General features: G+C 34.3%; 1 protein-coding gene and 1 pseudogene across 1 annotated transcript; both read left to right on the plus strand.

The window, feature by feature from the left end:
* Positions 1-1942: 1942 nt before the first annotated feature.
* On the plus strand, positions 1943-5697 carry LOC139885712 (protein NRT1/ PTR FAMILY 4.3-like). Its single transcript, XM_071869463.1, has 6 exons — positions 1943-2109; positions 2214-2330; positions 2571-2788; positions 3316-3756; positions 4328-4470; positions 4665-5697. Exons 1-6 carry the CDS (start codon positions 2079-2081, stop codon positions 5563-5565), a joined length of 1851 nt encoding a protein of 616 aa, XP_071725564.1. The 5' UTR covers positions 1943-2078; the 3' UTR covers positions 5566-5697.
* Positions 5698-7617: 1920 nt separating this feature from the next.
* LOC139849510 (protein NRT1/ PTR FAMILY 4.3-like) lies at positions 7618-20506 on the plus strand (annotated as a pseudogene).
* Positions 20507-22904: the final 2398 nt, after the last annotated feature.

Raw genomic sequence — 22904 nt, forward strand, 5'->3', positions numbered from 1 at the left:
CAAAAAAAAAAAAAAACAAAAAAAAACCCTCTGATCTTGTTCTATGATCTACCGAGTCATCCCTTTTAATGAGGATAGTATTTCTTTATCTTTACAGTTTTATTTTTTAAAATAATTGGCGTGGGGATAAGCCGCCTAGCTTGACTAGGTTCCAAACTCCGAAAAAAGAGAATATAGTCAAAATTCTTGTTTGCAGCGCGTTGAAGTTTATTGTTATCGTCGACAGAAATTGCATACCAAAGTGGTACTTGATCCTTAGGCACAAGCCACGGCGTAAAGAAAAAAAACGCTACGGAAAAGAAGAAGCCATTAAGACATACGCAACCAAATCAGCGAATATCGGTTTATTCAACGCAACAAATCAAGAGAAAAAAATATATATTATGTTTTATTTGTTTATTTGATATTTGTGTTTTCTTCCAGTCCGAACTTTCGCGATTTCGCCGTTCGGATTGCGGAGAGTGTTAGAGTATGGATTAGGCCCGGCCCGTTAATGGGTTTAGGGTACTATTAGGGTTTATGTAATATTATAAATAGTCGGACAATGGCACAATAATCCTTACGGGGTTTAGAATGTTTAACACTTACATTATTAGAACTCACTTATGATAGTTTGGCATTTAAATATCCATATATAGGGTGTGTTTGGGTGAGGAGCTTGTCGGAGCTTATGAGAGCTTATAGGAGCTTGAGCCTATGATTTTAATAAGCTCCAAGTCATAAGCTTCGTTTGGTAGACAAAAAAAGTAGAGCTTATGAAAATCATAAGCTCTGAAAAAATAAGCTACTTTTAGTAGCTTATGAAAAAAAGTAGAGCTTATGAACTAGAAAATAAGCTCCAGCTAGTTTACCAAACACTTATAAAAAATAATAAGCTCCAGCTACCGGCTTATAAAATAAGCTCCAGCTCCAGCTCTATCTTATAAGCTCCAGCTCCAGCTACAAGGTCCAGCTCCAGCTACTTTCATCCAAACATACCCATAAAGCAGATGAAGAACTAGCGAATTGCTCACATTAAAATTCATAAAATTTGGTTGGTGTCCTTTAAAGTATTTGGGGTGTTTGTGTGGAGTGAAAATGTTTGAATTTTTGTTTGGGAATACAGCGGGAAAATGTAAAATGGGGTAGAATTTTTAAAGTGTTTCAAATTTGCATCGAGACCGGTTCTTTAAAAAAGGGGTTTCCTAAGTGGCCGGGGTATGGAGACCGGTTTCTTTAAAAAAGGGGTTTCCAAAGTTGGAACTAGTTTCCACAAAACAATCGGTTTCTAAAGTACACTTTGAAAACCGGTTTTTTGAAAAAACCGGTCTCACATTTCCGTGTTACTAAAAACCGGTTTCTATACTCTTTCGGAACCGGTTTTTATTTCTTATCCAGAAAACCGGTTTGCAAAAGGGGTTTCTATACTCTTTTGTGTAGTAGTGTGTATTATATGTTTGAATATTTATGCATTTTTTCGTAAAATCGGGTTCATTCATGGAATACAAATGTTCATCCAATAAACATCCATGTCCATATCCATAATATTCATCCAAATCATGACTTGAACCCCCAACCTATTGGTTGAAAGGGCTACCACGATACTGTCAGGGCTAATATCCCTTTGGTAAAAAAAAATAAAAAAATAAATAATTATACTAACTGTTTAAGTTCTTACAATTGCTATTTATAACGGATCCCATGACTACACATATAATATATAAATATAAATAATATTAAAAAAGAGAATAATATTAGAAGTGATTTTTTATATGGATGTGTTGTCAGTAAATATTATTGTAATGAAGAGGGTCAGCACTGTGCACTAGTCAGTTGAGTTGTATATAAAATGGGATGGAGGCCAACTTGCCTTGTATTCACCAAAAGAGACTTTTAGTCCTTTACCCTTAAAATTCTCTTCTCAACATGTTTTTCATGTGAACAAGCTATAGGCTTTAATATCTTAAAATACACTATATATTTTTAGAATTTTCAATTATTATTACAGAAAGCTAGTCAATTGTTTCTTCTTCTTCTTCTTCTTCCAAACATCTTACTTTTGTTGGTCTTATAATAGTAACTAATCCATAAACACATAAATGGAATCAGAACGGAACCAAGAACACAAAGGTACGAGCCTATATGCAGAAATAGATCTTGGTTAACTAAGGTTGTGTTCAGACATTTTTGTTTTAATATAAAAAATTATCTGCTGTTTATAAATATGAATGCAGCAGGAGGACGTGAACAAGAACAAGATCGCATTTCTGACGTGGCAACAGTTGATTGGAGAGGCAGGCCCTGTGATCTCAACAAGCATGGTGGAATGAGGGCTGCTGCCTTTGTTCTTGGTCAGTTCACTCTGCCTATATATTTATTTTAATTAACACAGAATAGTTACTACCTTCGGCCTTCGGGGCTTTTTATTTTCGGGTTAAGGATCACTATCTACATCTTATCTCCTTCATACTCCATAGTGTTGTTATTGTTGTTGTTGTTGTTGTTGTTAGTGTTGCTGGTACTGGTACTGGTGTTGGTGCTGCTGTAATACACAAATAAAAATGTGATCATAGTTAGTATGATTTATGCAGGGGTTCAATCATTGGAGATAATGGCTATTGCGGCTGTTGGGAACAACCTTGTAACATATCTGATAAACGAGATGCATTTTTCGCTATCGAAATCCGCCAACATAGTCACAAACTTCGTTGGAACCATCTTCATCCTTGCTTTATTTGGTGGCTATCTCTCTGATTCTTATCTTGGTTGTTTCTGGACCATGCTCATTTTTGGATTTATTGAACTATCTGTAAGTCAAATCGTTTTCGCCCTTTTTTTTTTTAACGGCCGGTTAGTTGGTTAAACGCACGTACCCGCGGAGGAGGAAACCCACTCTCGAATCCCCGAAGGGGAGTTGATTTTATCTGAGGTCCCACCCACCCAGAAGGTGGAATGGTGACTCAACATTTGTGGGAAAACCTCCCCTCCCATGGATTCGAACCTGCACCACCTGGAATGAATACAAGCCTGCACACATGGAATGGCCACCCAGGCAAGCCCGGATGGTTCGTTTTCGCCCTTTTCTACCCCATGCTTGTTATTATTTTCATTAAGTACTATCCAACTTGGGGTTACTAAACATATTATTTATACAAAAGTTTGTCATCTGCTTCTAGCAGTTGCGTTCTGTTACATGTTGGGCCACGCACGATTCATATGGATCGTGCATGGTTCAACTAGTAACAGTACATAAAACACGTACAACTAGCAATATAAAAATAAATTATACTGATCATTTCCGTATATTTTTGTTATTTGTTTTAAAAACTTGTGTAGGGTTACATTCTATTGTCAGTTCAAGCTCATCTCCCTCAACTGAAGCCACCAAAGTGTGACATGCTAACGAACGGAGATCAATGCATAGAAGCTAACGGAATGAAGGCTTTCGTATTCTTTTTGGCTCTCTACTTGGTGGCATTAGGGAGCGGTTGCGTAAAACCAAACATGATAGCTCATGGTGCTGACCAATTTAACAAGAGTGATTCAAAGCAATCAAAGAAGCTCTCTAGCTACTTCAATGCGGCTTACTTTGCCTTCTCAATTGGTGAACTCATAGCTCTCACATTAATTGTTTGGATTCAAACCCATTCAGGTATGGATATTGGCTTCGGAGTGTCTGCTATCGTCATGGCAATGGGTTTAATCTGCTTGGTTTCTGGTACCTTGTTTTATAAGAACAAACCTCCTCAAGGAAGCATTTTAGCCCCTATTCTACAAGTAAGATCATGTTACTTAAAAAAATGTCTGGCCTTAATTAATATTGATTCTATAAATGGTGTCGTAGTTGATGTTGTATACCTCCATCCATCTTCATTTTCTTATGATCCTATATCTTTACAAATAGCCTAGCGGTTTGGTTCCTCCTTATGTGAGAGTTCTCACTGAGTAATTCAAACCTCACCAGCAGCATCCAACAGCATATCTTGGGATGACCAGAGAAAATAGCCGAAAACGGTAACAAGATAACCAACTTTCATATGTTATAGGTTGCGTGCATCTTAGTAAAATGTTCTCCCCCTTCCACAACCACAGGTATCCTGAACACGAAAAATCTCACACGTTTACCCCGTTCGTTTAGCCAACTTTCATATGTTCTGAAACCATGGTGAATCTCTTAGTTCATTTAGCGCACGGACATGATAGTTATGCATATAAACGCTTATTTTCCATGCATGTTATCTTATTAGAACTAACTTTGCTATTGCGACACTTATATTTCTTCCTTTTTATGCTCTTAATTTGATGCCTTTCTTATCTGCTAACTACACAATAACATGATTAATTGCAGGTAATTGTGGCTGCTACTTTGAAAAGAAGTAAAGTCCCTCCATCTAACCCCCGCCTGCTTCATGGGAGCCGAAATGAGCTTCACAATTATGATTACACATCATCAGTTGATACGGCCGATCTTTGTCACACAGACAGATTCAGGTGATCTTGGACACTAAACATTTTCTAATTTTCTAATATTATATATAACTAGTTTGCTACATTCTTTAATTAATCAAAAAACAAACAATAATATATCAAGAACCAGCAAATTCAGAACCTTGCTTTATTGGTTATTCCATCTACAGTCAAAATCAGTCTCTTATCTTGATTAGTGTAAAACAATTAATTAACAGGTTCTTAGACAAAGCCTGCATAAAGGAACAAGAAGGAAACATTACCAATAAAACTGAGAGCCCGTGGAAGCTTTGTACAGTCGACCAAGTTGAGCAAGTGAAGATCCTGATTTCGGTTATCCCAATATTCGCCTGCACAATCGTGTTCAACACAATTTTAGCACAATTACAAACATTTTCAGTGTCACAAGGGAGCGTTATGAACAACCAAATCACAAAATCAATTCATATCCCACCAGCCTCACTACAAGCCATCCCTTACATTTTACTCATCTTTTTAGTCCCTATTTACGACTACTTTTTCGTCCCGTTTGCACAAAAAATAACTGGTCATGTATCAGGAATTACCCCTTTACAACGCATCGGTTGTGGTCTGTTTGCTGCTACTTTTTCAATGGTCTCAGCTGCTTTAATGGAGGAAAAAAGAAGGAAAGCGTTTACAACTTCTGGTGAAAAATTATCCATTTTTTGGATAGCTCCGCAATTTTTAATCTTTGGATTATCAGAAATGTTTACTGCAGTCGGGTTGATCGAGTTCTTTTATAAGCAGAATTTGAAAGGAATGCAGTCCTTTTTAACAGCTATTATGTACTGTTCATACTCGTTTGGTTTTTATTTGAGTTCGGTGCTCGTTTCTTTGGTAAATAAGATCACCTCAAGGTCGTCCGATGGTGGCTGGCTTGGTGGTATCGATTTAAATAAAACACGATTAGATTTGTTTTATTGGCTGCTTTCGGTCCTAAGTTTAATCAACTTCCTTAACTATCTCTTCTGGGCAAATTGGTATAATCAATCATCTAGCGTCTCGTCATCACGAAGAGGAAATGTTGAATCTACAAATGAAGTCTTTCATAATATCATAATGCCAACTAAGGATGTTGAACAAGAAAATGTAATTTAAGTTATGACATTCCATACATGTACATATATTTGACATGTACTCTGTCTAGTAGTTTATATCATAAAATAAATCATATTATGAAAGAGATGCTTAGATGAAGATGTAAGCTCTTGATGCCATCTTTTTATGAAGTTATGGAAGGAAGTTTCTCTTAATATGGTATATCAATGTCAATTTTCCCAGATTTGTTCCGTGGTATACTGTTTTCAATTATACTTACTTGATAATAATTGTTTTTTAGTTCAATATGTTGTTAACCTGGGATTGGATTTTGTTGTTGTTAACAAAGTGGTTGGTCTAGTGCCGTAATATTCGCTTATAGTAGCTTAAATGGAGATCTTGGGTGGCTGATAGATATAATGATACTAATACCAAATTTATATAACAAGACTCTTATAAGATGCATGTTCATTGAAATTTAACTAGTGGAAGTTACTTTAGTAGTAAAGTCAAAAATACCATTACCATTTGCTTTATGATAAAGAAATGGATTGGGGGGTGGGGGGGTCTCTTTTGATAAAACTCTAGAGAGGTGTATGTTGTAAATGATTTACATATGTAAAGGAGAAACATGTCTGGAACATGTTACAGATTTACGGATTGGAAACAATCTTTGTAAGAAGAAACTTTACAAAAACACAATAACAGATTCAATTGTTGTCGTAATATTGGATAAAGAGTAATAATTCATGGACCCTCCTCCATGCAAAAAGATGGTGTTCATCATAATTCATAACCATCACTATAACAGATTAACAGAATCAATGTTTAATTTCTCTTAGATCAATCCAGTAGGATTGTTATAATGTATAGAATTTTGCAGATCGAGCAATGACAGTTTAGAAGTCGACTCACTGGACACTACAGGCTATGGCTGTATCAAACGTAGTTGATCGATCTGGACCACTACTACGTAATACGTTGCAAGAAAGTGGAAGTCGCCTTCATTTGTTTCTTGACTTATTGCACTCTTTTGTTGCCCTTATTTTCGCATATATTAGCCATTCACATTATTATCCAGATGACCTTCAAACTTAAAGTTGCGGGTTCAATTTCTGAGATGGGACGGACGTATATATTCGTGGAAACTGTGTGCGAGTATATCCTCTTCTAAAGACGAAATATAAAAATAATCAATAAAAATATTACTCCTTCAGCTGTGACGTTGGATTGGATAGATCATAGATCTAGAAAGAGTGTATTGGCTACTCATAAAGTTGACAAAATAGTAAACCAATTATATGAACAAATAATGGGATATATATTGTTGATCCAAATCAATGTTATTAAATTTTATAAAAATAGTATTTTAGCAACGTCAGTGGTTCAAGCTATATTTAGGGATGACATCGGGCCGGGTTTGGGCCGGGTTTAGGTAATCCCAAACCCGAACCCGATTAAGAAACTATGTCCCAAACCCGGCCCAAAACCCACCGGGGTCCCTATTTACTAACTAACTATCGGGTTTCGGGTTTCCCCATGGGTAAACGGGGATCCCGCTTACTTACTAACAATCGAGGTGACAGGTTTTCCCGCGGGTATAAAATATCCCATTTGATGAACTAGGCTTATTGTAGGTAGTATTTCTTGAACAATTTGTCACTAACAATTTATTTTACTTGAACTAACATCTAGACTTCCTATAGTTGCCACATTTTTATTGTAACTAATTTAGTCGTTCCTAATATATTGAACAATCTATCAGTAAAGATTTTCACCTATTCTATTCTTGAAATATACTTGTTGTAGGTACAAAACTACAAAATATTAAAGTTGCGATTACCACAAATAAATATATGTAAATATATTCAAATGAAAATTGAACAAGTAGCTTAGTGACTTGTACAAGTGTAACATTGTCTTGTTATTAATATTAATTATAATAATTTATTGAATTTTAATATTACAAAAATACCCATCGGGCCGGGTATTCGGGTCGGGTAAGCGGGTTTTTAGCTAAACCCATCGCCGGACCTGAACCCGGGAAAAAAATTAAAACCATAACCATACCCTGCTGAAAACCCGCGGATGCAGACTAAACCCGGCCCACTAATGTCGAGTCTCGGGTTTCCCCATCGGGTATGAGTATTTTTGCCATCCCTAGCTATATTAAGATGGGAGTGTTGAGGATTAAAGAATCTTTTAAATATGAGGGGTAAGAAAGACCTTAACTGGTGACAATATGACATAGAGAATTACTGTACAAATACTATCCAATTCAAATAAATATTTAATTGTCACTGAAATATATATAAAATGAATAGAAGGGTAAAGGTTAATTACCTGCCTCATAATCAGGGAAGAGAGTTTTAGCCCCCACAACCTTTTAATTCTTTTCCTTAATTTAATCAGCATATATGGCTATAATATCATGATTAGACATCTAACTATAACTTCCATTTTCCTAATGTGGCAAAATTAAATCAAGTTTTTTTTTTCTCTTCAAACCATTTATTTTGGTTTTTTTTTTTCACTTAGTTACAAGTAGTTATTGGCACACACAAACATAAAGGAGAAAGAATGTCAGAAGAGGCGACTGTTGATTGGAAGGGCAGGCCATCGGATCGAAACAAACATGGAGGAATTAGAGCTGCTTTCTTTGTTCTTGGTATGATATCTCTTCATATATTTATCTATATATATCTTCAATTATATACAACTTAAACTTACTTTAGTTGATGATGTTCTACTTTGAATATTGCAGGGGTGCAATCATTTGAGATAATGGCTATTGCAGCAGTTGGGAACAACCTTATAACATATCTCATAAATGAGATGCACTTTTCGCTATCAAAATCAGCTAACATAGTCACAAATTTTATCGGTACTCTCTTTATTCTTGCTCTCCTTGGTGGCTACCTCTCTGATTCTTATCTAGGTTGTTTCTGGACGACGCTCATTTTTGGATTTATCGAACTCTCTGTAAGTCGAATTCCTTTCACTTTCATTTCGTTCTTAAAGGGAGTGTGACCAGAGGGTGTGCCTTGTGCGCAATTCATCCGGTACCAGGTCTCGCGCTCAGGGGGCTTGATTACTCGATGTTTACCCTCTGTGGAGAAGTCAATGTACTCATTCATAGGGGGGTTTCCTCGCTAATCCAAAAAAAAAAAAAAAAAAAAAAAAAAAAAAAAAAAAACTTATAATGTTACTGGACCATGCTCATTTAATGATTTATATTTGTTATATATTGTATAGGGTTTCATACTGTTGTCGCTCCAAGCCCATTGCGCTCATTTAAAGCCACCGAAATGCAATATGTTAACAGATGGAGACCATTGCATAGAAGCTAAAGGAATTAAGACCTTAATATTGTTTATAGCACTTTACTTGGTGGCACTAGGGAGTGGTTGTGTTAAGCCAAATATGATAGCTCATGGTGCGGACCAATTCGACAAAAGTGACTCAAAACAGTCAAAAAAGCTCTCTACCTACTTCAATGCTGCCTACTTTGCCTTCTCCATGGGTGAACTTATAGCACTCACTTTCATTGTTTGGATCCAAACCCATTCGGGTATGGATATTGGATTCGGAGTATCTGCTGTTATCATGGCAATGGGTTTGATCTGTTGGGTTTCTGGAATCTTATATTATAGGAATAAACTTCCTCAAGGAAGCATTTTAGTGCCTATCTTACAAGTAAGATTCATCTACTTCTAATATGTGCATGGGTCATCACTTAAAGCCACCAACAGTAATATTCATGTTGGAAATTATTTGTGGTACACCCACAAACTCATTGTGTTTGATAGTACACTATTAATGAGTAGTACACTATTAATGAGTAGTACACTAAAGGTAATAAGTACTATGTACTTTTGGTAATACAGGCCACTATTAATGAGTAGTACACTAATGGTAATAAGTACCATTTACCATTTGATAGTACACTTACAAAGGTAATAAGTACTATGTACTTTTGGTAGTACATGCCACTATTAATGAGTAGTACACTAATGGTAATAAGTACCATTTACCCTTTGATAGTACACTTACAAAGGTAATAAGTACTATGTACTTTTGGTAGTACATGGTAATAAATACTCTCTTTGTATCTATAAATAGAGAGTTAAACTCTTCTTGTAAGATACACAAAAACACAAGAAATACACAACAAATCATTGAGAAAATCATACACTAGTAAGTAGTAAAATTGTGAGTATAGTTGTTCAAGTGGAACATTGCAAACCGTAGAAGGAACTTAGGCCGTGAAACTAGAAAGCCTTCCTATTGGTGATCGCTTTCCCGACCGGTGATCTAAACGTCGATCCGACCGCTTCCGCTATTAGCTTTCGGGTATGTCTCGAATTTATATTTATACAACATTGGTATCAGAGCTATATGTTTATAATCCCGGTTTTAAGTGCGTCAATTTGTTTGATGAAATATGTTTGATTTATTACATGAACTGCTAGTAATAATTTGCCTCTAGAATATTATTACTATTACTCTACTTAGCATGACGATGGATGTATAAATATAAAAACTAAAGCAAATCATATAATTTGAGTTGAAGAGCTTTAGTTATAATTTTCAAAGATAGCAGATTGGATTTGTCGGGTATTTTTGTTTTGCTGAAAAAAAAGGATAAAAAAAAAACAAATCCATTATTGATGGATGAATAAAGTAATAACCCATACAATAGCTATACACGTGGATAACATGTGTAAGGTAATACAATAGATATACACCTGGTGCCTCCCTACGATTTATTACGTTTTTTTTAAGATGAAGGAATATAAAAAGAAATAAATGATAAAAGGGATTAAAATGAAAAGATGAGTATAAGTATTTACTATCATGTGTAGAATGGTAAATGATAAATTAAATGAAAAATGAACTTACTTTCGGGTGATGCTAAACAAATAGTGTAATGTATCTATTTGTTAGTTACATACCTATTTGCTTGTAATATTATATTATTATGTATTATGTATGTGGACATTATTATTTTTATATAAATCTACAATGATGAGTTTATGTAACTTTTCTTATGAATATGAAATGAGTACACAATGAATGTATTAGTTACATTAATATTAAATTATGATTCATAATAAATCTAGATATATACATCGTCAATGTAGTTTCGTGACTACTCACAATTATTTTTTTAAGTGTATTGCGATAATTTATTAAACGAATTTTAAAAGTTGAAATATTAAATTTGGTCCATTAATGTTGGAACTTTATGTCACTTTCACCCACAAATAATTTTTTTTGTGAGTGGGAGTGGTTGGTTAATAGTTGTTGACCAATTGTGTAATCATTGATATGGTATTATGGCTCTAGTGTTTTGGACTACGGAGCTATATAGTTATTTATGTAAGTGGTGAATTATTAAATGAACTAGGAGTAGTTCAAAAAAAATTATGTTTGGTTCATTATATTATCTTTGGGATAATTGTTATAAACGTTGATTTTTTTTTCTGTATACGTTATAGATATTATATAAAGAAAGTTTTGTATCGAGAAGAAAACTTGGTTAATCATTTTTGTAATGATTATACATTTCTTTCTTTTAAATTTGTACTTTTGTAATGAAATTGTGATCATAACAATCAATTATTTTACTAATAATTATGGTAAACTTTCATTTCGATTGAAAGAAAATATTATACCTTCTATAGTTTTGGAATAGACATTTCTATGTGAAATGTTGAATATATTAACCATTTGTTGGTATAGATAAACATTTCCTCGATTATGGTTTGTTTATTTTCCAAATCGATTCATGTTATTTTTTTTAACATGAAGTGAGGTTATGTATCCGATGTAATATAATTCTTTTGTAATTCTATATTTGTTATAGAAATATTGAGGAAAAGAAAGAAAAGTTCATAAAGGACCAAATTTATGATATATTTCTTAGTGAAATATAGTACAATTGAATCATTACTAAGTGTAATAATTAAACTTTCTTTACGTTTAAAAGTAATTTCTTAGTGAAATTAGAACCTTTATGAAATTAGCATATGTGCTATAATTAGATAACTTTGCATAATTGATTATGTTAATTGTAGTTTCATGGTAGGTTTGTGGATGATAATTGGGAACATAGTGAACTTTTTCTTCATGCCCTACTGTGAACTATTATTTAGCATGATTTTATTATTGACAAAGTGTTTTGTATATATTGATGGATATAAATTAGTCTTGCATAATTGTCTAATGTATTGAACGTTGGTTCAGTTTAAAACTGCCTCATTTGAACTTTGTGTTCTATCATGGCTTTCACATCCAACAACGTTGTTTGACTTAACGAGCATTTTAAGTTAAATATAAATGATTTTTGAAAATTGAGAAGCATGAATGCCCAATGTGTTTGGAAGAGCAAGATGCTCAAGATGCTCTTACCATATTTAAGAAATGTATATGAGAAAGAAAATAAATCCCTAATTAAGTGGTAGATTACGCATGAACATTGGTTCAAGCTATCATTATTTTCTTACCTCAAAGTTTGGAGCATATGACATTGCACCTTACATATAATGAAAACAGCAAGTTTCGTTTTGAATTGTATATGGTTAACATGGTTGGTAAACTTTGTGTTTACATCCTGTCCACTGTGAATAGTATGTTTGAACATGGAAAACAATTTATTAAAGAATAACGAAATCTTTGTAGAGTTTTGATGAATTTCACTTTTTAAGTTAAGTGGATATATGTGGAAAATTAACTCTTTAGATGGAGTTGTAAAGAACGATTCATACAAGTTAGTCTTGGATGATGATCGAATTTAGATCCTTACATGATTGTTCATCAAAACAAATATCTATGTGATTTTGGTTTTCATTATTGATTTCACGAAATGCGGTTGAGTTCTCCTTAAGAACAAGCTCATTTAATATTAGTTTTAACCTAAATGATTTTATCGTTATCTAAGTGATAACTAAATAAAATTTCCTCACTTAGAAATTTAATATGTTTGAATGAAGTAAGTGTGGCATGCTGGTTTAGTCATATTAACTAACAATACTTCTAGCTTAGTCTACCATGTTTTTACTCGCTAGATAGTGATAAAGTGAAATTGTGCACTTGTAAGCATCGCCAAGGAAATAGCTACGAAAAATCATGTAGAAAGTAAACTAAATTGTTCATTTCATTGCACTTGACTCATTTGAATTATGTGGTCTTATGAACGTTAGAGAAAGAGAAAGGACATATTGTTAATAATTTTCTCGTGTTAGTTGATTTCTCGAAAATCCAAAGCGTTGGATTAAATTTCAAAATTATGTGAATTTTGTTGAAAATTAACTTAAGGGAAAAATTATTAAAAACATATACTCCGTATATAGGTGCAATCGAGGAAGTGAATATCTTCTGATTAGTTCATAGCACTACGTGATGCTAAAAGTATTCAAAAGTCATTTATTTATTCCATTAACTCTACAACAAAACGATGTTTTAAAAAGTTGGAATAAACGCTCCTCGAATTGGTTAGGGCGATGATGGGGTAATGTGATGTAACAACCCAAACCAAACCGCGACCAAAATACAAAATAAAAATAAAAAATTTGCTGTACAGAGAAGTGGCGCGGCGCGCCATTCGGGCCTGTCCGGAAAGTTTCAAAATGCGAGAAAGATCGACTAGTTCCCGACATTTTTAGACCACACGCTTTTAACCACACATTCCAATGTGTAAAACTATCACGATTCAAACATAAAAAAAAGATGTTTTACAAGCGGGGCCCACTTCGGCCGTTTTACGAGTTTAATATAAAATATGAGTTTCGACCGCCAAAAAGTTTAAGTACCAAACTACACTACGAGCATGGCGTTTGGGATTAAACTACCCAAGTCTCGGTCAAACTCCAAGAACTAACACTTCCAAAAAGCGTCCCCTAATCAACAAGCGGGATCTCTAATCCATGATAATGCCCTTACCCTTGTCCACAACCGAACCTATAAAAATATTAAACAACGAGAGGGTAAGCAAAGCTTAGTGAATGCAATAATTATACGAATACATATATAATTATACCTACTTGCATACACTTACACAAACCGCAAACATGCTAACAAACACAATTAGCTTATCGTCGCAATAACAAGCTATAAACCTCCAATACCACAAGCTAGCATAACAACCGCATATAAATATAACTCGAATAATATAATATGCTTACCACACAAATAACCATGGTTAACCAATAGTACAAGGGAACGGCGCTCGCGAAAACGCCATCGGTGTTCACAACATCCGTTAGGGCACTTAACACCTCGCACCACTAACCCCTAGGGTGGCACCTTAACACCTCGGCACATCACCCCGAGTGGCATCTTAACACCTCGATGCATCACTCATTAATTTACGGAGTGGTGTCTTAACACCTCGACACTACACTCCTAGGTGGCATCTTAACACCTCGATGCTACACCCGAGTGGCATCTTAACACCTCGATGCTACACTCTTCACGTGAAACATGGTGTCTTAGCACCTCGACACTACACATTTCACGCTACAACCAATAGATACATTATATACATACGCATATAATTATTCCACTCACCTCAAAGTCTTGTGAAAAGATACCCGAGCTTGCGAAACCTCAAAGTAACGTACCTATCACATTATACATATAATCAAACACAAACTCAAGTCGGTCAACCAAACCCTTTCACCATTCTAAGCCATTTTGACCCAAGGTGCAATTTCAACCCATTTGCACCCTTAACCCTAAATTGGGTCAACACACACCAAAACCCTAATCATTCGTCAAGATGGGTTTAAAACACATTTAGGTCACAAGGCTAACTCGTTTTCATACTTTCTAGGCCGCTTAGATCATTAAAGACTCATTTGACCCATTTCAAAGTCAACACACCCATTTGGGTCATCCATACCCAATAACACCTATTTACATATCATTAAAGTGTTCTAGTACTTTAACTAACCAATTAAGTTCATAATCATTAATCTAACACTTGAAAAACCTAGTTAGTCATCTTTGAGTCTTCATGACCCAAATTCATCCAAAAACACCCCATTCACCCACAAATGGGTTTTAAGTTCATCATTAACCCTAACTCTAACCCTTTCACAAATTAAACAAGGAAATCAAGATTAGAGCATACCACTATGATCAAAACGTAGCTAGAGGAAAGATGAACAACTTTAATACCCGCACTTTGATCCGAAATCGCCTCCTTCTTCCTTGATTCAAGCTTTCCCTCACTAAGAATCTCTCTCTCTCTAGAAACTAAATTGGAAGAAGTGAAGTAGATGAAAATGGAGTTATGAGGCTCCCCAAAATTGATCTAGGGCCTTAAGGTCGGCCCTCAAGTGAATTTACCCAATTGCCCTCAAAATATCTAATTAAAAACAAAGTGAGCTGTCAGCCCGTAATGGCGCGACGCGCCATAAGGCCGCGCGGCACGCCAAATGCCCAGTTCAGCTTCTTTTACCTTTTAATTAAATACAACCTAAACCCCACAACTTGAATAACTTATACACACATAAGTACAATAAAATATTCGGGTCTTACATGTGAAATCTCACATTCGTACCTAATTGAATGTCTTTGAAAATTAGTAACTTCCACACCATATAAGTTATGGAAAGATTATGACAATTACAATGTCATAAGACATTAAGGTTGTGAAACGTACATATTAAATTTATCAAATAAATTTTGGAAAATAGGTCCAAGAGGTGGAAATTTGTTTTCACCAAGTACGTTAACAATCAAGAGGTTATATGTTCATACGTGAAGACGTCGGTGGGAGTCTAACTCATTTTAAAACTTGATTGGAAATGAGTTTTCAAAATCTCTAGATACAAATAAAGTTTCGTCTTTATTTGAGTGGGAGAAATTTGTTTATCTCATATAATTATCTCATTCGAGTGGGAGAAATTTGAGGAATGATGTTAGAAGATTTGTTTATCTATGCACAAGATAATTTGTTTATCTATGCATGATTTCTCAAACTATTGCGAATGAGAATAATTCTGATTTGAGTGAGAGCTTATGAGATACCAAGAATTAGTTTCAAAGAAATCTCAGATACGATTTGAAACTCAGTTACGACAAAGAAGTTGTCAGCATAAACCCTATTCGAAATGAGATTGAATAAGAATAATGGAATAAGAATTGGAGTGAGTATCCTGAAGTAACAAAGATCAACATATGGCATAAGGCTACAACCAACAAGAAAAGTTTACTTTGTGAGAACCTCGTATCTTGTTATAATTTCACCAAGTTAGGTTGATTCTAGCCATAATGACAAACAATAGACCGTGAATTACATTATATCATTGTTAATAGTCTTAACTTCTCAATGAAGAACTGTAACAAGAAATCAATGTGTAGATTTTTTAAACAATGGCCACAAACATATGGTTTATAGATTTTTTGAATTAATCTATGGCCTCAAATAGTCTTTGAGAAAATGATATATGTACTTTCACAATGTAATCATATCGAATGATTTCATTATGATCAATAAGGATCATGAGTATGTACTAAAAGGTCTAAATGTTTATTTTATCGTTATACGTTGATGATATTTTTGTGGCTTGAATAAATAAGAAGAATGTTATTGTGAGAAAATTTTCATGTATTCTTGAAATTAGAATTTTAAGAGATTGTTCAAGGAAGTTAATATCTCTTTCACAAGAGCTTATATTAACAAGATCCTTGAACGTGTTAAATAATCTCATTGAGAATCTTATGGTGAATATTGAGCATATCTTTTTGTCCTTAGACTCCAATATGAAATGAGCATATGAAGTTTGTTGTTTATGCGAATAATGTTGGAAATCCTTTGTACGTTATGCAATGTACAAAGTTGATTAATTTCCATTTAAGATGGAAAGCAATTGAAAAGCCATGAAAATGATACTAAGTATCTAAGTAGTAATGTTATCATATTGTGTTTTAATGAAAATGATTTGAAATCAAAAGGCTGTAGACATATTGACTAGGTTGTTATCTCATGGAGTAACAAGAGTTAGTCATATGAAGCCTTGTTTACAATGGAGGCTGAATTTTACTGTCAATTAAGATTCAATAAGCTGTTGTAGCTTAACCAATCTTTTGAGAAACTTGGAGTTTATAACAAAGTTATTGATTGAGTAATAGTTTACTCAAATAGTTAGTACTTTGTAGTTCATTCTAAGATCCATTGTAAGTCAAGCACATAATTGTAAAATGCATCATTACTTAGAGACATGGTTGCAAGAGTTTTAGTAAATATGTAGTACATATCTACGAATGAAATGGTTATAAATCATTTGAGAAATCCATGCCTAGAGAGACATGTTTATGTGACATGTCACGTCTCAGAGGTTGCGTAGATTTTGAGATTGTATTGAGTTTTTATTTTTCCCAACATATTTAGTATTTGATATCCATGACAATGTGTTTGTCAAATCTTATAAACAAAGTATTATTGTAAAAAAAGTATGTCGGACAAATTATAGATCAGCCCACTCACATGGGTGATCAGCTCCATCACTTTAGTAGTGACTGGTGAAGTGGCGCATTTTAAGTATATTGTCTGAGTGACAACTGAGCGCAAACTTAAAATATTTGATGCTACAGTTGTAATGTTTACAACAATATGTGAATTATTTAAGTTTCGCATTATCTGTCTTCTATATCCAGATGTGAGTTCTTATGAGAAAGACGTGTTTTTGATGAGTAGATGAGTGAACTCGAGTTTTAACATTGAGTATGTTTAAACTATCATCTGTGCAACATTGATTTAAAGACATACCTCCATTGGGAAAGGAGAAATGTTGCAGCATGTGATTCATACCACATGTGATCAAGACGACCAATAAGGGAAATAGAAGAAAGCGATCTCTACTTCTATGTTATGTGAGTCCCTTGAGGTATTAGTAACCTCAAATAATATCCTTATGACTTTTTCTTGTCTCTTGAGGCTTAGTTTGATGTTTGCTATCTTAAGGCATTGCTTAAGGGTCATGAGCGTTTCGACCTGGCGGGACGTTCTTAGAAAAGCAAGTCGAGTTAAGGCCGAAGGATTCTAAGAGAAAGGAAGATCATTTGAAGTTCGCATTGATTTGTATTCACCGGCCGGCCAATTATCTTGTCTCAGTGACAAATCTTAGTGATAAATGATAATTGGGAATACAATACAGTTTTATGAGCAAAACTGAGATCATGTGAGTTATTAATGTGATTAATGATCTAGGATATTGCATACTAAATCTACTCTTGTCATTTTGTTTTGAGACGCTATATATTCCTAACAGATGTATAGCACGTGTGCTCTCAAAGTATGCCGGTCGTACAGCCTAGTTCCCAGTATGAATGGTTTGCGTACTATACGGTATGTTTTTCAAGATATAGGAGTATATCAAAATTCGTTTGTGTGCGAGTGGGAGATGTTGGAAATTATTTGTGGTACACCCACAAACTCATTGTGTTTGATAGTACACTATTAATGAGTAGTACACTAAAGGTAATAAGTACTATGTACTTTTGGTAATACATGCCACTATTAATGAGTAGTACACTAATGGTAATAAGTACCATTTACCATTTGATAGTACACTTACAAAGGTAATAAGTACTATGTACTTTTGGTAGTACATGCCACTATTAATGAGTAGTACACTAATGGTAATAAGTACCATTTACCCTTTGATAGTACACTTACAAAGGTAATAAGTACTATGTACTTTTGGTATTACATGGTAATAAATACTCTCTTTGTATCTATAAATAGAGAGTTAAACTCTTCTTGTAAGATACACAAAAACACAAGAAATACACAACAAATCATTGAGAAAATCATACACTAGTAAGTAGTAAAATTGTGAGTATAGTTGTTCAAGTGGAACATTGCAAACCGTAGAAGGAACTTAGGCCGTGAAACTAGAAAGCCTTCCTATTGGTGATCGCTTTCCCGACCGGTGATCTAAATGTCGATCCGACCGCTTCCGCTATTAGCTTTCGGGTATGTCTCGAATTTATATTTATACAACACTTCATTTTAGTGCCTATCCCCTTAATGGATCTATAATACAATAAAAATGGTTATTTGCGACAACTTATTATTTGGTCACTAACAATGATATTTAGTTACTATTAAAATAGGCGTTATTTAATTTTAGTCGTTATTTAAAATAGTCGTTATTTAATTTTAGTCACTATTACTAATAATAATAATGATATTTAGTTACTATTAGAAAAGTCGTTCATTTTAGTGCCTATCAGCGGCAAATTTAGGAATTTTTTCGACCCGAGAAAAATGTAAAAAATTGGAAGAGAAAAGACAAGAAAACGGGGGGGGGGGGGGGGGGGGGGGGGGAATGTCAACTTTTAAAATATAAATACACTAAATGTCTAACTATAACACATAAATAGACTGAGATAATATTTGGATTGTTGGGACTTGGGAGCGATCGACCCGGTTGACCCTTAATAGGTCCGCCTCTGGTCACTATACCATATTTGTGACTTAACAAATGGTCACTACAGTTAACAATTTTACTATTTTGGTCCCTAATAATATTTTGTGACAGACTACAGTGACGAGAAGTGACCCACCTATTTTGGTCATTAACTTGACTTAGTGACAAATTTTTGTATTGTTAATGACATAATAGCCCTTGTCACCAAAAAGCTGTTTTTTCTAGTAGTGATAATTACTGTGTACATTTGGTTAAACTATTGCAGGTATTTGTGGCTGCAATTTATAAGAGGGGTCATATCTGCCCATCTAGTCTTGGTCATACTGATATGTTCAGGTAATGTAACTTCGTTTTAATGCGATTCGAAGATATATTCAAAAGGTTTATTCTGGCAGAGAAACCCTGACTCCGTGTGACTATGTCACCCATACCGCCCACCCCGCAAGGGCTAAGTAAGCCGTGTAAGACACCTCCCCCTAATACCCAACAGGAAGTTGCAAGCCGAGATTCGAACCTGCACCTTTCAGTATTCAATAAGGCCCTCCTGCGGGCCCAGGGATCATAAGCGACGGGTACCACTGAAGCACTTATCACAAGTAAATAAGTGAAGAAATAGTATACTCGGTATTAACTATGTTATACGGAGTAGCTGATTACTGCAAACAAAATTCAGGTTTTTAGACAAAGCCTGTATAAAGAAACAAGAAGGAAACAATGGTATAAACTCAAAAGAAAGCTCATGGAAACTTTGCACATTGGACCATGTTGAGCAAGTCAAGATTCTAATTTCGGTCGTCCCAATATTCGCATGCACAATCGTCTTCAACACAATTTTAGCACAACTACAAACATTCTCAGTGTCACAAGAAAGTATTATGAATAACCAAATCACAAAATCTTTTCACATCCCACCAGCCTCACTTCAAGTCATCCCTTACATCTTATTAATCTTTTTAGTCCCTATTTACAACTACCTTTTCGTCCCATTTGCCCGAAAAATAACCGGTCAAGTTTCAGGAATCACCCCTTTGCAGCGCATAGGGTTTGGCCTATTTGTTGCTACTTTTTCAATGGTCTCAGCTGCCCTGTTAGAAAAAAAGAGAAGGGAGTCATTCATTAATTCGGGTCAAATATTATCCATTTTTTGGATTTCTCCACAGTTTTTGATATTTGGAGTATCTGAAATGTTTACTGCAGTGGGGTTGCTCGAGTTTTTTTACAAGCAAAATTTGAGAGGGATGTAGTCCTTTTTAACAGCTATAACTTACTGTTCATACTCATTTGGGTTCTATCTGAGCTCTGTGCTTGTTTCGCTCGTAAACAAGGTCACGTCAAGATCATTAGATGGTGGCTGGCTGGGTGGTTCTGATCTAAATAAGGCCAGATTAGACCTGTTTTATTGGCTGTTAGCAGGACTAAGTTTAATCAACTTCTTTAACTATCTCTTCTGGTCAAGATGGTATAACAGTTCGCCTAACCGTTACTCAACAGACACACTCGATGATTCTATAAAAGACGAATTTCCTATTAACTTAAACAATGAGAGTATACCATAAATTATGACATTACATGTATGTATATATTTATATTTGTTACTACTACCAGAATATTATTCATATGTCTTATAATATATAAAAACTGCATCTTCTTATTAATATAACATGTCAACTTATATTACTACTGTTCAAATATGTACATTATATAGATATAGATGCTACAAGGTTCCAAAAGGTACTTTAGCAATACAAAGATTCACCAAATTCTCCAATAATTCTCTTGTCTCATCCTTTAATTGTGGAAAGTGCATTTGGTAGGATCACATAGGAAACAACTTAACATGTGATGTAAATGGTCGGTTTAGTGCCTTTACTTTTACAAACTTGAATAGTAAATGGGTCCTCCCTTACACAATATAAAGGTAAATCTATCTATATACATCCAATGCATGTTCCTGACTGTTTTATAAATAAATAAATGTACCTTTTCTGTGAAGTCAAATAAGAATCTTTGTGTAGGATACTAGGATATGTATATCTATCAAGAGTTAAAAAAAAAGATTTATATGTTTCACGAACGAACTACTGATCAAGCATAGAATTGATCCTTAGAGTTCGATCCATACTTGTCAACAAAAGAAGAGAGGATTTGAGGGTTTTTTGTATTTAACTCTCCGATCCAGTGTACTGTGAGTAACCCTGATGTGAGATGAGGATCTTAGCAGAGGTGATTAAATGTCAATCCTCCATCATCGGGCTAGCCGATATTGATGGCTCTAGAGAAAGTGTTAGGATTTATGTTTAATGAACATTACATGTGACTGTCGAATAACATCTATGAAGTTGTTAAGATTGCCGGTTTAATCAGGACACACTCTTGACATTGATGGTCTTGCAACTAACAAGTTAGTCGCTTTGAGTGTTGTACGTGAAATTTGAATGTATTAAGCACGTATCAAGTGTGTTGTAATGAAGGTATCACGTTCAGTTTATAGTAGAACATTATTATTCATTAGTGGCATGTAACGTGACAAAAGGGGACATACCCTTACCATGTCGTAATGTTTTGTCTATAGAGCTGGAAAAAGTGCAAGTGGTCCTGATGCAATCTACCAGCTGTATGCAACAACCGTCGTGCGGACTACATAACTATCTGGTGATCGTACATTGTTGGAATCGTGGCAACCACCTATGGCATCTTTTGTCGGTTAATGTCATATATATATGAACTGCATGTTACAGTCCTTGGTACAACTTTTCTAGTAGCTCATGTTTTAGTGCCAGCATGCCAGTTTTGTGAGTGCACCTGCTTGTAGTGCCAACGAGCTTTGAGCGCATCTACTCGTAGTGTGCTATAATGGTGCTAGCATTGACAATGCATCCAAGGTTTTACTTAATAATCAGTTGATTATGCAATGTTAGGAACGTGTTGATCACGTGTGATACGTGTATACAAATCATGCAAGTATGAACATCATTAAATACTAGGGCCAGACTTGAGGGTGGGCCACAAGTGCGACCGCATTGGACATCAAGATTTAAGGGGCATCAAATGGAGGGTTTGAGTTTTTTTTTTTAAGTTGCAAAAAGATACATGAAGAGAAGGAAAAGGAAGAAGAAAGAGAGATAGGTAAAAAGTTGAAGTGAGAGAAAAATAATTTTATAGATATATATTATTAACTTTTGTTAGTACTGTACGCGTCAGGTTCATTATTGTAGACTTTTATTCCTTTTCCAGATATGTTAGTTTTAGCTTTAAAATATGGTACATTTTTTACAACGTATTGTACAAACCATTGACCTATAATTCGAGTAAATTTTAAAATTTTAATTAAAAAAGTAGGCGGCAAAATGAAAAATATGTACCGTCTGATTTCGATAATGGAGTATTGAAGTTGGTTTTAGAAATTTTATTGACTTAAGTTATTTTTTAAGGAAAAAAGTCATATTCGATTTACTTCATACTTCATTTATAATACATTAATTAATTTTATTTTATACATTCAATTAGTATTATTTTTATAAATGTGATTAATGTTTATATCCCTCTTAAGTAAATACTATATACTCACTTCGTTCAAAAACATATGTTCTATTGGTGTAACTTTAAGTAAAGTATAAAAATTTCTCTTCTTAGAGGACATGAGGTAATGTCACTTCTAGTATTATAAACTTTTAAGTAAAATTATATATAAGAGTAAAAGAGTAAAGTTGATTTATACTGGAGAAAACAAAATTAGAAATACACATGTATCTGGAGATGGATGAAGTAATATATATATATATATATATATATATATATATATATATATATATATATATATATATATATATATATATATACACACACACACACACACTACAGAGTATTAATTTAGTAATTTTTACATTATAGGAGTAAAAAATTACGGTAGTTTTTTAAGTTCGAAACACCTTTATAAGATAGAAAATAGGCATT

Source organism: Rutidosis leptorrhynchoides, chromosome 1 (genome assembly GCF_046630445.1).
Source record: "Rutidosis leptorrhynchoides isolate AG116_Rl617_1_P2 chromosome 1, CSIRO_AGI_Rlap_v1, whole genome shotgun sequence".
Taxonomy (NCBI): domain Eukaryota; kingdom Viridiplantae; phylum Streptophyta; class Magnoliopsida; order Asterales; family Asteraceae; genus Rutidosis; species Rutidosis leptorrhynchoides.

Bases quoted from the DNA above. Each gene is read 5' to 3' on its own strand.
- LOC139885712 (XM_071869463.1), top strand. From the start codon at position 2,079: ATGGAATCAGAACGGAACCAAGAACACAAAG. The intron at 2,789-3,315 runs GTAAGTCAAATC...AAACTTGTGTAG, and splicing joins TTGGATTTATTGAACTATCT to GGTTACATTCTATTGTCAGT. The intron at 3,757-4,327 runs GTAAGATCATGT...GATTAATTGCAG, and splicing joins TTTTAGCCCCTATTCTACAA to GTAATTGTGGCTGCTACTTT.